This window comes from Epinephelus fuscoguttatus, linkage group LG16 (genome assembly GCF_011397635.1).
Source record: "Epinephelus fuscoguttatus linkage group LG16, E.fuscoguttatus.final_Chr_v1".
Lineage (NCBI taxonomy): Eukaryota > Metazoa > Chordata > Actinopteri > Perciformes > Serranidae > Epinephelus > Epinephelus fuscoguttatus.
This window is the reverse complement of record NC_064767.1, coordinates 2,032,030-2,044,344: the sequence shown is the minus strand read 5'-3', so window position 1 is coordinate 2,044,344 and position 12,315 is coordinate 2,032,030. Positions and strand designations below refer to the sequence as shown.

The 12,315-nt window shown below is 44.0% G+C and overlaps 1 protein-coding gene across 2 annotated transcripts in view; it reads left to right on the top strand.

Moving 5' to 3' along the window:
- nckap1 (NCK-associated protein 1) overlaps window positions 1-11,743 on the top strand; it is a 51,700-nt gene extending 39,957 nt beyond the window's left edge. For both annotated transcript variants that reach the window (XM_049600308.1, XM_049600311.1), the window contains exons 24-31: window positions 1,651-1,744; window positions 2,231-2,313; window positions 2,412-2,492; window positions 4,647-4,740; window positions 5,282-5,398; window positions 7,977-8,086; window positions 8,755-8,844; window positions 10,068-11,743. In XM_049600308.1, coding sequence (XP_049456265.1) covers window positions 1,651-1,744; window positions 2,231-2,313; window positions 2,412-2,492; window positions 4,647-4,740; window positions 5,282-5,398; window positions 7,977-8,086; window positions 8,755-8,844; window positions 10,068-10,184 — 786 coding nt within the window. In that variant the 3' untranslated portion in view covers window positions 10,185-11,743. The remainder of the gene's footprint in view (window positions 1-1,650; window positions 1,745-2,230; window positions 2,314-2,411; window positions 2,493-4,646; window positions 4,741-5,281; window positions 5,399-7,976; window positions 8,087-8,754; window positions 8,845-10,067) is intronic.
- The last annotated feature ends 572 nt before the right edge of the window (window positions 11,744-12,315 follow it).

Here is a 12,315-nt window from a genome sequence, read left to right as displayed (position 1 = left end):
CACCGTTACAGAGAGAGATTCACTCACACGTACAAAATGAGCTCTTAACCTCTATAACACAAACGACTCTCTTGGTTGTGACAGGAGAAATAATGCATGAAAGATGTTTGTGTGTCTCTCTACTGGTTTTAAAATGATTACAGCTGCTGAGCTTCTCTGATCTGGATCTTTTTGTATCAGGGGTGTATCAATACGAGCATCACTGATGAGATGCAATGCCATGCAAATTACAAATGATTATAGCTGAATAAACCACAGCAAATGAGAACTCTAACATGATGAATAATGGCATCAGAACAAGATTAGAAGTAAAGAAGGTTGGGTTCTTATACGACCGGTACACAAATGTGCAAATCCCAGGATAGCAAAGGAATGGCCCGCCTTACTCTGCCTCTGATTGGCTTACCTTGACATTCCTCCCCTTACCCTAACCAGTCTTACTTCTCTTGCCTAAACCAATCTGAACTGATCTAATCAATGAAGGCAACCAGTACTAGTCAGTAGCCCTGTTTAAACCGGAATTGTGCAAATTTGCAGGAAAGCCCAGTCAGTCTTTTTTCAGCATTGGCAGTATAAAAACAAAATCAGTGGCAATGGGGGGCGTGAGCAAGTAACAAAACGTGTAGCTCAGCGTGTGACGTAAACAGTGACGTGGGAGGGAAGCCGCGGCTGGTCAGTCCTTCGGCGATTCTCTCATAAGTCGGCCCGTCCTTCACCGTCCCCGTCATCTGACGGTTAATGGCCTCTTCGTTTGCGAGGACAAGGAGGGCGCACAATTCCTTGTCTCCCCAGTTGCTCATCTTTACAGTGTCTGTCAGGTTTGTGTTTCCCTCTTGCTACTAGCTGCTCGCTAATTCCTGCTATCAGCTGTTTCCTGTTTATCCACCGCCAGTGGCTCGCACGTGCGGCGTCATCAACAGCTCCTCCCACAAGTCTTCAACAGCTCCTCCCATTGCAGAAGGCTGCCTCGGTCTGTTTAAACCAAAAGGTTCCACCAATATGTCTACCCTACGAGGCGGAAAATTGGGCACCTCGGATCAACTCGCCAATCCGGCTCTGTGTGTCCAAACGCTCGCAGCTTGGCGGCAAAACGGCCCAACATTCGCTGAACATCTGGCAGTGTAAAAGGAGCTAATGTTTGATAGCACAGCTTTAGCATGAAAGCAGGAAAGAGAGGGAGGGGATGACAGAATCAAATCTGTGGCTGCTGTGGCAAGGACACAGCCTGTGTCCGTGGGGCACCTAACCCACCAGGTGGGTTACTGGGCACCCTTATATTGAATAATTAGTCTCCCAGCTTGCCGGTAAAACGGCCCAACATTAGCCAAAAATCTGGCAGTGTCAAAGGGCCGAACAGGGCGGGTCATTCCTTCACTATCGTAGGATTCGCAAAGTTGCGACAGGTACCGCCAGACCCAATCACAGTGCAGATTTTGGTGCCTCGTTTAGGTGCCATATTGATTGTGTGTTGAAATGAAGAGAAAGAAAGCGTGTGATTGGCGTGTATCATATCGCCACGCAAAATATCACGATACTATGCTGTATCTATGTTTCTCCGCCACTCTTACTTTAAACTGTGAGTAAATACATTGTTCAAGTTCAAGTTCAAATGAACCCATTAAAATGTTGTTCTGTTGTTTTCCCCCCAAGAAACTGGTGGTAGAAAACATGGAGGTGTTGACCCAGATGAGGACGAGCTTCGACAAACCAGACCACATGGCCGCCCTGTTCAAGAAACTCACCTGTAAACACACACACACCTGCACACACACACATGCTTAGTACCATTTCACGACTGCTGAATTCAGATATTGTGGCAGCTCTGATTCCCTCAGTGTGCCTGATACAGAGATCTCTTCAGGAGATAGATTGTGTGTTTGACAGCTTGTGCTTCATTCACACTCCTTTGTTGACTCCGCTGACAATGTGCTGTCGTGACTTGTTTCATGTCTGGGTAAATCTTCCCCCTGCTGATCTCTGTGTTTTCTTGTTAAAGATTTTGGTTGTAAACTTGTAACAGCGACTAAACACACTCAACTGAAAGACAATTAAAAGTCAATACAAACACTATCGACAGGACGGAAGCCGAACACAATAAAACTTCAGTTGCTTACAAATGAAATCAGCAGAATAAGTTTTGACGAATTACTCCATTAGTGTGATAGATACTGGTGTTTCCTGATTTCCCGACTGACAGTCGAAGCTTACCTGACATGTCTCCTGTGTGCAGCTGTGGACAGTGTGTTGAAGAGGATGACCATCATTGGAGTCATCTTGTCCTTCCGCTCTCTGGCTCAGGAGGCTCTCAGAGATGTAAGGCACTTTTCTTCACCACGAACGCCACATTTCTGATTTGAATATTTCTGTCAGAGCGCTGACGCTGCATCTCTTTCTTGTCTCGCTCTCTCCAGGTGTTATCCTGTCATATTCCTTTCCTGGTCAGTTCAGTGGAGGATTTCAAAGACCACATTCCCAGAGAGACAGACATGAAGGTAAAGAAACAACAACTTCTGGGCACATAAAGATCAAATAATCTCCTGTGTCAAACTTTGTAATAGGGATAGGTTTGTCTGAGTACTCACATTAAGTTATTATCAAACACTCAGGTCCTCACAAAAAAACTAATCTAACAGAATAAGTGGGTCCAAGATGAACGCCCTGACCGCAGAGATCGCACTGCACATTCATTACATTTACGTTGTAGAAATACTTCTGAACATCAGTCTTACTCCTGCTCAGCACTCTGCCTGTGACTGTGGATCTGTGCAGATATTCATAGAAAGCAATCACTGACATCCAAACTGAGCACTTGAGTCCTCACGCCCATCCCTGGTATGTGAAGGCCCTCACACATATGCAGTCGGTCCCTGAAATGTTCAGGAACATTTCCTGCACGAGGTCATGTGTGAACAGGAGCAGAAATCCATATTCAGGGAAATCTGTACTGCTAATTATTTCTACCTCGAGACCGAGTAACGTTTCAGGTAAAATGATGTGAATGAAGCAGCGCTTGGCTGAAGACAGTTTGAATCCATGACTTGTTTAAGCTTTAGCTTTTGATGTTTTAGTATCAGCGTCATATAGGCCTGTCACAATAACAGATTTTGCTGGGCGATTAATTGCGTCAGAAATTATTGCGATAAGTGATCATATTGCGTAATATTGTGCTTTTAAGACCATTTTTATTATTGTTGTAATTTTGCTGTTTTTAGACCATTTTTTAAACTTAAATAATGATAATAAGGCATAATGATACAAACACACCACATTTATTTAACAAGAATATTTTGCAGTGCAAAAAAAGACAATTTAAATATCCGAAATAACACATGAAAATATCAAAAATAAATAAATTAAGACCCTATAAATAAAAAATAGACTCAGTCCCTGTTAATAAAAAGTGCACTGTAATAGAAAAACAAACAAACAACCAGAAACGATAAAATGGACTCTCAGTCAATTATCAAAAATTGCACTTGAAAAAAAACAACCAAAAACAATACATAAATAAATGTAAATAATAAATGTAAATAAATAAATGCTGTGGCATTTGGTCTAGGAACAAGTTCCCTGTCTTTCTCTTACGCTCAACTCTCTCTTTTTTTTTCTCCGCCTCGTCTCCCCCTCACGAAGATCGCACTGTGTGTGTGTGTGTGTGTGTGTGTGTGTGTGTGTGTGTGTGTGTGTGTGTGTCTCTGTGTGTGTGTGTGCCCATAGCCCCGCTCGATGACAAGAGCTTTCCCTCCGTTCATTACGCTAATGAACCAACTCACCTGCTGCCAGACGATGCACGGCAGTGAGCGCTCTTGTCGTCCAGTCTCTTTGGTGGAGAGAGACGAGGAAAACAAACACGCATGAATATGGCAATTAATCACGGCCCCAAGAAGTTACTGTCTCCCTTTTAATTTACCGTGCAATTAACCGACTTATCGCATATCGCCACAGGCCTCACGTCAACTAAAATGTGCTTTGTCAGTTATGGCCTGATGCCTTTTCCTCTACGTTTTGCCAAACCTCAGTAGCGATGGCTAAGCTAGCTATGAAACCTAAATCCAATAAAGGGAAACATTGAGAATGTAACAGTGTGTGGACGGGTCTGTTTGCTTTCACCACCAACACTATAAAGTTAGAGACCCAAATAATCCTAATAAGCCCACCTCAGAGTGGCCACGTTGTGTTCAGACATATTAATGAGTGCCCATTTAGACCTATTGGCTAATTTAGACTAAACAGGCTGTTTTGTTGAGTCATTATAAGGCTCAAGTATGTTTTTTGGTGACTGCATGGATTTTACTTTTCTTCTGGTTTTGGCCCAAAATGGCTCTTTTGACAGTAAAGGTTTCAGACCCCTGGTTTAGCATGAACAATATCAAGTATTGTAAGAACACCAGCAACGTACATCCCTACGTACACGCACATCTGACCTTGTTACTGTGTTTTATGATGGTTGGCGTCTCTAAGTGTCGCATTATGGCCGTCTGCAGGAATCTGTTGACTCATCGATTCCGCCATTTTCATAACGTGTAAAAAGACGGAAGCATCTCTGGATGCAGTGCGTGTCCGAATAGTGACGATCACAAGCGGTGCCTGTAATTTCCCAGGAACTGTGTGTGAAAGAGGCTTTATGAATCTCTGTCTGTCTCCAGGTGGCCATGAACGTCTACGAGCTCTCATCAGCAGCAGGTTTACCCTGTGAGATCGACCCGGCTCTGGTGGTCGCTCTGTCCTCGCAGAAGAGCGGTGAGACACAAACACACACATGCAGATATGCAAACTGAATCTTAATGTTTGTCTGTAGCGCCTTTCAGACGTGCACGTTAATAGGACAGTGTTGTCACAACAGCAGTCTCAGTGTGTGAATTAGACGTTGTCTGATGCGTGTAAAAGCTCGGGCAGCACCAGAGAGATTAAATGCATGTGTTGTGCTGCCTTTTGAAATAACTGTAATAACTTTAGTATCTCAGACATCAAGGAGATCGATCTTCTCACATCAGATCAGTCTGTGAAAACTGTCCTCTCTGTGCAACTTGGGTGAAAGAGGTTTAGACAAAATACTCTTACAGTAAAAATCTGACCAACAGTCAGATGAGTATCCAACAAAATGCTTTAGGAAAAACACTCTTCTCCCTCACTACCATAACGTGTCACACTGCTGTGTCTGAACGAAGCCGTGAGGAGCGTTAAAGTCTCTGTCCGAATGACAAAAAGCCAGCACTCTAACAGCTCGATGAAGCAGCCATGTTTCACACTCCGTGTCTGAATGGGACTTGTGTCTGTGCAGAGAACATCAGTCCAGAGGAGGAGTACAAGATCGCCTGCCTGCTGATGGTGTTTGTGGCGGTTTCCTTGCCAACGCTGGCCAGCAACGTGATGTCACAGTACAGCCCCGCCATCGAAGGTAGGACGCCAGATTTTCCCTCTTCAGCACTAAATAAAATATACACGATCAAAGTACAGTGTTGGTGCTAAAAATGAGAGAATAACGGGACAGGTGTCAGATGGTCTGTGTGAAGAGGGTTATTTTCTGTCATATAAGGACGAGGACACTTGTGGAAATATCTACAGATTAGAGACTGTTAAAGGGAAAGTTCCTTTTCATCTAGATACAAATCTAATAGAGCGCTGCGTGCAGCTGCCAACGATGCTTCACAAAGCATCAGTGTGGCGTGAAATATGTCCCTGGATAAAAAACTATGGTTGTGATAATCTCAGGATGATCTGGGAGAAAGACCTGTGTTGTAAATTGGATGAAAAACACTTGAGGGGGTTCTTTCCAACACCGGGGACTATACCAGAGAAACCACAGACTGATTTATTCAATATAAGGGTGCCCAGTAACCCACCTGGTGGAGTAGGTGCCCCATGGACACAGGCTGTGTCCTTGCCACAGCAGCCACAGATTCGATTCTGTCATCCCCTCCCTCTCTTTCCTGCTTTCATGCTAAAGCTGTGCTATCAAACATTAGCTCCTTTTACACTGCCAGATTTTTGGCGAATGTTGGGCCGTTTTGCCGGCAAGCTGCGAGCGTTTAGACACACAGAGCCGGATTGGCGAGTTGATCCGAGGTGCCCAATTTTCCACCTCGTAGGGTAGACATATTGGTCTTTAAACAGACCGAGGCGGCCTTCTGCAATGGGAGGGGCTGTTGATGACTTGTGGGAGGAGCTGTTGATGACTTGTGGGAGGAGCTGTTGATGACACCGCACGTGCGAGCCACTGGCGGTGGATAAACAGGAAACAGCTGATAGCAGGAATTAGCGAGCAGCTAGTAGCAAGAGGGAAACACAAACCTGACAGACACTGTAAAGATGAGCAACTGGGGAGACAAGGAATTGCGCGCCCTCCTTGTCCTCGCAAACGAAGAGGCCATTAACCGTCAGATGGCGGGGACGGTGAAGGACGGGCAGACTTATGAGAGAATCACCGAAGGACTGACCAGCCGCGGCTTCCCTCCCACATCACTGTTTACGTCACACGCTGAGCTACACGTTTTGTTACTTGCTCACGCCCCCCATTGCCCTGAAAAAGGCACATTCTGTATAAACAAAAGTAGGTAGGCGGCATTTTGCTGCACTCCCCGATTTTGTTTTTATACTGCCAATGCTGAAAAAACACTGATTGGGCTTTCCTGCAGATTTGCACAACTCCTGTCTAAACACTCAGTGCTGAAGACAAAAAGCCTCAAAAATATCTTAAAAAATGATTCAGTATAAAATGATTCACGGATATTACCACACTCAAACGAGGCTCAATGGAACGAGCCTACAGAGAAGACCGTGGCACATATACGCATGCATCATTGGAGTGTCGTAGGGTTTCTCCCCTGTGGAGGAACGTTCTGGATTATACTGGTGGTTACTGTCCAGTTCACCAAGACTTTGTCTCCTTGGTGATAAAACTAGTGCCGAATTTAAAAAAAAAAAAAAAAAAAAAAAAAAAAATGTATTTTGAATATTGAACACCGGCCTTAGGACCTGTGCGCGGATGATTCACGCTGTTTTAATATCTGTGAATTTTGCTCAGCTTCCTGTTTGTTGTTTGTTCGTGTTTTTCATGTTAAAAATGCAATAAATATTTTAATTACAAAATAAAGAGAGTAACAAGCCCTGGTTTGTGGCGCAGGATCAGCTCAGAGCCTGAGAGCAGTGCAGAGAAAATACTACACGTTGTAGGAGAAGATAATTTACTGCATCAGTGGCATGAGACTGTTGTGCATGCAGATGAGATCGACCTCGTGCCCTCAGATTGATTCATCTGTGTGCACAAGAGCCACATCATCATCTTCGTTACTTACACTTTTTGAATTATTAAATCATAAATATTATTTACCTCTCGTCCGTTCACCCACTGCGACCTGTTTAACCTTATTTGTTGTATTTATGTCAGTAAAAGATTTTCCTTCAGTCAAATAAAGCTGAGATGAAGAGTGTGTTAGAGACACACTGATGTTGCTAAACGAGGCTTTTGATAAGGCATCAAAGAGATTTGTCACTCAAGGATGAATTATAAAGACGTCGCCTCTTAACAACCTTGAAATGAGAGGCGCCATTGTTAATAAGGGACATTTGAAAATGATAATGAGTTGTAATGGGCTCCACCATTGTTAGTATGCAGACTGCGTATCGCCCAGCAATTGGTTTTCAGACGGCGGATCTGGAAACACGGCGCCCGAGCAGCCACACCAACCATTTTGTGAACTTACAATTACACGTTTTATATTCACACACTTTATATGCATCTCACATTCACACGTAATGGCGTTCATCTGCATGCAATACAAAAAAACAAAAAGACAAATCCATATTCCCCCCGCCTGGACGGGCAGCTCTTGGTTCTGTATTCTGCAGCGTCTCACTGCTGAGGAAGTCTTAAGGAGCCACACATGTCAGAAATTAAAGCAGAGCTAATTGATTTTCAAACACAGATGAAGTGTCTTGTTCCCTCAGTAACTGTGTGTGTCTGCTGCCCCCTACAGGACACTGTAACAACATCCACTGCCTGGCCAAGGCCATCAACCAGATCGCTGCTGCTCTCTTCACCATCCACAAGGGGAGCATAGAGGACCGCCTCAAGGAGTTCCTGGCTGTAAGATGACATGTTTTGTTTTCATTTGAAATCTTTCAGTGTGTCTCAGAAGTGCAGAGCTGAAAGGTCACTGCAGGAGTATGAGATAAACAAAGGTAAATATCAACAGCAGCTGACATCAGTGTGTCCACAGAAACATGGACTGAGTCAACAGTGTGAGGTAGAGTACGGTGTCAGTTTGACACACAAGTACAAAGCCCACCTTATCTCAGTCACAACTGGGAGACAAAGGCGGAGCGTGTTCATAACAAAGGTCACGTAGCCTGACCTCGAGGCCTCTTTTAGCCCTCCTGCTGACCTGACTGTTACCTTTAGCATCACTGTCACCCTTTCCCTTCACTGACCAAGATTAAAGGCTGTAGCACATCAGTGTTCCTTCACAAACACTCAACACAGACTCATCTTTGGCAGCAGGCAGTAATAAAATGTCAGGATGTATTAGAGGTGGTGCCGCTCCGTTCATTTGCTAACCCTGTCACGTCCTCTTCAGTACATTTACATAAAGGTGGTTGATGGAAACGTACCGCTTCGCATTTTATTTTGCTGACATTTTAGAATTCACTCTGCACTTACACAGAGAGCAGACAAACATTATCATCTCTATTAAGACTGCATCTTTAATGTGTGTGTGTGTGTGTGTGTGTGTGTGTGTGTGTGTGTGTTTGCAGCTGGCTTCATCCAGCCTGTTGAAGATCGGCCAGGAGACAGACAAGATGACGACACGTAACAGAGAATCTGTCTACCTGCTGCTGGACATGGTGAGAGACATTAACCAAAGCCACCAAACCCTTTCAGTCCAGTCCCTCTGGAACCAGCAGTAACCCTTCAGACATGGTACCTAGACCCTCGGTGTGTTCAGACAGTCCTCTTAAATGTGGGCGGCGTTGTTGTCACTCACTGCTCCGTCCAGCACTCGCTGTATTTCCTCATCAGCGGTGACACAGATGGAAGTCTGCACCTGGTTTATCGTCCACAGAACGAGGCTGCACGCCCACATTTTCACAACAAAATAGAACAGGCTGCAGTGAGAGTCTCTCTCCATGGGATATTTCAAAATAGCAGCTTTGTGCATTTAGTCCTTCTCAGGCAAGCTCAGGGGTTTAGTGTTGCTGTAGCCCACAGGAAGTGAGGATTAGAATATATGACCTTCACATAATCCGCTCCAAATGAATCTATATTTTTAAAGTCATTACTAAAAGTGTGTGTCATATAAAAACTAAAGTGATGGTCAAAGTTGTCACAGTGAAATTTAAGGTGTGCTGATGGATTCACGTCATCAACTCATGCATTGAGTAACATTACAAGTTAACGTTCCACCTTAAAAGTTGCCGGCAGTCGGCCCAGTGAATGAAGTTATTTTTTTCTCTTTCATTTTATAGTTGTAGTTTACTGATGTATGAACAGAGGTTACATAAAACCAGAGTGAGCGTCCTCTACTGACCAATCAGACTGCAGGGTTTCTAGCTCCACCTTTTAGTACCAGATCTGTGTGCTAGGTACCCCAACAGAGGGGGGACCAAACATGGGGACGCTAAGGAACGCTTCTGTTGGTACCATCCACAACTTTCACTGTGGAGACAGAAACAATCGTATTAAACTGGACTGCTCAGTGGAAACGGGACTAAAGGTGTTTTCACACGTGTAGTGCAGCTCATGTGTTTTGGAGTAGACCTGCAGCTATCGATTAATATGCACATTATTTTCTTGATTAATTGTTTTATCAGTAAAATACCACAACATAACCTGTGTCATTTCTCAGAGCCCAATGTGACGTCTTCAGACCGACAGTCCAAAAATCCAGAGCAGTTCATTTTATCATGAACTCGATCATTTACTTTAATATCAAAGTAGGATCCAGTTAATATTCTTGCATTAAACTAATCAATTGAATCCAACCGTTGCTGCTGTAGTTCGGAACGAGGGATGAATTAAAAACCTTGGCTTTATCAGTGTTATTAATATTTCTGTGTCTGTGTTTCAGATCGTGCAGGAGTCTCCCTTCCTGACCATGGACCTGCTGGAGTCCTGCTTCCCCTACGTCCTGCTGCGAAACGCCTACCACGCCGTCTACAAACAGAGCATCAGCGCTAACGCATAGACACACACTAAACACACAGCGAAGGCCTCCCATGCTGTCGGTGCTCGTACAGACGCACACACAGCAACAGATACACACTAAACACTAACACACTAAACTATGCCTACAATGCCTCAACGTCCCATTCAGACAGAAACAAACATCAGCGTGCGACGTGTCCTCCAAAATATTGACATGCGCTGAAGTTGAGAACAAATACACTAAACGCCAAATGAACACACAGAATTCAGAGATGACAGCAAACACTACAATCTGACAGAAACACACACACACACACACACACACACACACTAGCTGGATGAAGTTGGGGGATCAGTGTCTTTATTTTAATCATTGTACTTTTTCATGATGTTGCCAGGGACCATAACCATAGCAACACGTAATATACCATATGTTTGGTTGGTATAAAAGAACAAAAATATAAATATATAGTATATATATAGTTGACACTAAAATATTATTTTCTTTTTCTTTTTTTGTTTCTTTTCGATGAGAGATTTTTAGTGGCCAGCTGACGACTTCTATGTGGTGACGGATTTGGATGCTTACTTTGGGAATGATGCTGATGTGATGTGGGGTTTTTTTCTTTAACGGAGGATTCCTGTGTTGATACTGAAAGACATGTTGCTTGTTAATGTAACACTACTACACACACACACACACAGATATAAAGGCGCATACACACTAATCTCTCAACATTTCATCGTGAAAACACACACACACACACACACACACACACACACACACACACACATGCAGACACACACTTGTATAACATGGTGATGTTTTCTTTCTTTTTCCAAGCTAGTCGTAACATGAACTTTTTGTGGGTAAAGATATAATATCTGTATTCTACTTTGATGTGAACTGAACTCGTCTGTTTTTAATGTTTATGTTTTGTTATTTTTATGACGACGATGATGATGATGATGATGATGACGATTTGCCAAATGTGTCGACACTAAAAGTTGTGCATCAGGGCGTGGACGTGCTGGAGTGTTTGGGTTTGTTAATGGGTGAAACGCTATTTCATGTGTTTGGACTGTAGACGCTCTGGAAACAATCCGCAGCTCGCTTAACGGGAGGGGTCACACGGGAACTTTTTACAGTGGGAACAAACTTTAAAAAGTACTTGCGGCGGCGTAGAGGTGGAGCAGGCGCCCTCAGTGCACCTGCAGATGTTCCTCACAGCTGCTGCCGGTCCAGTAGGTGCTACTCTTTTTCTCCAGCTGTTTAAATATAAGTTATGATATCCTTCAAAATAATTTCCCGTGGCTTCTGAAAAGAAGAAAATTTTCTTTCCTGTGTCTAATTTTTGCAGTTGCAGTCCTACTGACGCAGCTGGGGGAATAGTGCCTTGCTCAGAGGCAGCAGCTGTCGAGGGTCCGACACCTCACACGCCGCGGCTCCACAAATGTCTTAGTGCTTAACTCTAACAGGAGCCATTAAAGTCAGACTTCCTCCTCCACAGAGAAACAAACAAATTGATCTCCGAGCTGTGAACGTCGACAAAAACCTGGAGCTGCAATAAGAGAAAAAATAAATGTATATATACAGTATATACACGCCTGGTGATGTGTTCACTGGATCTCCACCAACGAACTCTCCGTATTCCGTGACGGGTGTACGGGACCTTTTAGGACAGACGGCCTCCAGACAGACGGACGACTTTTACAAAGTGCAGTCTGGTTTATTTTTCATTTTCTTGTGAATCCAGGCAGGGCGAGGGCTCCATACTGACACACACACACACACACACACACACACACACACACACACACACAGCGTGCTCCCTGTATGCCAGCCCTCTGCTCATGCACACTAACACCAGGCTCTGTCTGAACGCTCACACTGCACACTACCAGGACTCTTAACCTCAGACTGTTTAAATCTGGAAGCAGCTTTTACAGTATGTAGCAGGAAAACACTCTAGTTGATGACGTGTCTGCGCTTCACAGCAGAGTCTCAGCCCTGCTGTGTGTTCAGTCAGTAGTGTGCAGCGTGAGCGAGGACGGGTCAGAGGACACATTCTGCCATTTGATGTGGAATGATTGCTGTTTTCTTTCTAACCTTTTTGTGTCTCTGATTCCACCGTGTAACTTAAATGACATGAATAAAATAAACTTTAGGG